At 65.2% G+C, this 2,150-nt stretch overlaps 1 protein-coding gene across 1 annotated transcript; it reads right to left on the bottom strand.

Moving 5' to 3' along the window:
• Positions 1-610: 610 nt before the first annotated feature.
• tlnrd1 (talin rod domain containing 1) lies at positions 611-1,905 on the bottom strand. The gene has a single exon (XM_041175157.1). It carries the CDS (start codon positions 1,713-1,715, stop codon positions 639-641), a length of 1,077 nt encoding a protein of 358 aa, XP_041031091.1. The 5' UTR covers positions 1,716-1,905; the 3' UTR covers positions 611-638.
• Positions 1,906-2,150: the final 245 nt, after the last annotated feature.

Below are 2,150 nucleotides of genomic sequence, written 5' to 3'. Positions count from 1 at the left end.
GGGAGGGGGTTTGGTTTGGGGTTAGGTGGGGGGGGTTGGTTTGGTTTGGGTTGGGGGTGGGAGGGGGTTTGGTTTGGGGTTAGGTGGGGGGGGGTTTGGGTTGGGTTGGGTGGGAGGGGGTTTGGTTTGGGGTTAGGTGGGGGGGGGTTTGGGTTGGGTTGGTTTGGGGGTAGGAGGGGGTTTGGTTTGGGTTTGGGTTGGGGGTGGGAGGGGGTTTGGTTTGGGGTTAGGTGGGGGGGGTTTGGGTTGGGTTGGGTGGGAGGGGGTTTGGTTTGGGGTTAGGTGGGGGGGGTTTGGGTTGGGTTGGGTGGGGGGGTTGGTTTGGTTTGGGGGTAGGAGGGGGTTTGGTTTGGGGTTAGGTGGGGGGGTTTGGGTTGGGTTGGGTGGGGGGGGTTTGGTTTGGGGTTAGGTGGGGGGGGTTTGGGTTGGGTTGGGTGGGGGGGTTGGTTTGGTTTGGGGGTGGGAGGGGGTTTGGTTTGGGGTTAGGTGGGGGGGTTTGGGTTGGGTTGGGTGGGGGGGGTTGGTTTGGTTTGGTTTGGGGGTGGGAGGGGCTTTGGTTTGGGGTTAGGTGGGGGGGGTTGGGTTGGTTTGGTTTGAGTTGGGTGGGGTGGGGGGGGGGGGTTTGGGTTGGGTTGGGGTTAATTCACAGAATTGAGTGGCGGCAGAGTCCTGGGGGAGGACCTGTCCCGCAGTGCCTGGGACAGCAGGTTGCAGCCGTCCGACACGGCCAGGGCGGAGTGGTGAAGGCGCTGCCGGTAGTCGGGCACCTTGCTGCTGTCCGAGTGCAGCGCGATGTCCCGGAGGCACTGGGTGAGGAGGACACAGGCCGACACCACGCTCATGGCCCCACCCAGCACGGCCGTCTGCACGGCCCGGCCCTCGGGGCTGACCGAGGCCGCCCGGCCCAGGAACTGCGGCTCGGTGGCGAAGCCCACCAGGGCGTGGACCGACTGCAGCAGCGGGGCCCCGAAGAGGACGCAGCGGGCGCGGGTGGCCTCGCCCGGCCGGGCCTTGAGCTCCCGCACGCAGGCCAGCAGCGCCGTGGCGCTGGAGCTCATGCACTTGACGCTGAGCTTGAACTGCTCCTTGGCGAAGCGGTCGCGGCTGCTCTCCGAGGCCAGCACGCAGGCGTCGGTCAGGCTGCGGAGGCCGCGGGAGATGCTGCGGGACACCTCCAGCAGCAGCGGCGGGCTCAGCTCGGCCACCGGCGCCGTCCGCAGCAGGCTGCAGCTCTGCTCCACCTCGTGCCGGGCCCGGCTCAGCCGGTAGCGGTCCACCAGGCCGGCCACCGCCGCCTGCGAGCCGGGGGCCTCGGCCGCCGCCAGGTAGGCGGCGTGGGCCGAGCACTCGACCAGGGCCACCACCAGCTCGCACAGCTCGGCCAGGCTGTCGGCCACCTCGCCGTACTTGCCCATGTTGAGCTGGCTCTGCACGTCGTGGGTGAGGATGGAGAGCCCCTTGGTCCGGGCGATCACCGTGTCGCGGATCTTGTCGAAGGACCCGCCGGGGACCTGAGCCAGGCTGTCGCTGTGCACCGGCCGGTTGTCGCTGGACAGCAGGAGCAGGTCGGCCACCAGTTGCATCTTGCTCTTGCACATGTCGCAGACGAAAGCCAGTCTCCGCCGCTGCTGGGAGCCGGAGCCGCCGGAGCCGGAGCCCCCGACGCCGCCGCCACTGCTACTGCTCGCCGACTTGGCCGAGCCGCTACTAGCCATAATGCCGAGTGGCCTCTGGCATGCCGCTTGTGAGACCAGCGCAGTTCCGATTCAGCCCAGGATCTCTCTCTGCGCGCATCATCGTTCCATCAATGGGGGCAAGAAATTTATTACGTTTTTCTTTTTTTTTGGAAATCAACGAACCCACAAGCAAAATAACAATTATTCTTGCTTTTTTTCTCTCTCTCTCTCTCTCCCCCACCCTCCCACCACCCCCACCACCACCACCACCGACACCGACGATTGCAGCCGATGCCAACCTCAGTTCCTCACCGCCGGCTTTGCAAACACAGGTCCCTCCGCAAACACACACACACCCTCTCTTTAATCCGTTTGGCCGGCACAAGCCAATGTGCATGTCCTCAGTCTGGGAGTCCATCGCCTCCTGGCTCTGCACATCATGCCGTCAGGTTTAACTTCTTTTGTCGGGAAACC

The sequence above is a fragment of the Carcharodon carcharias genome, chromosome 26 (genome assembly GCF_017639515.1).
Source record: "Carcharodon carcharias isolate sCarCar2 chromosome 26, sCarCar2.pri, whole genome shotgun sequence".
In the NCBI taxonomy this organism is placed as follows: domain Eukaryota; kingdom Metazoa; phylum Chordata; class Chondrichthyes; order Lamniformes; family Lamnidae; genus Carcharodon; species Carcharodon carcharias.
The sequence above is the reverse complement of the archived record's forward strand: the minus strand, read 5'-3'. Positions and strand labels throughout refer to the sequence as shown.

Excerpts from the sequence above, each read along its gene's own strand:
- tlnrd1 (XM_041175157.1), bottom strand. The coding sequence starts at position 1,715 with ATGGCTAGTAGCGGCTCGGCCAAGTCGGCGAGCAGTAGCAGTGGCGGC.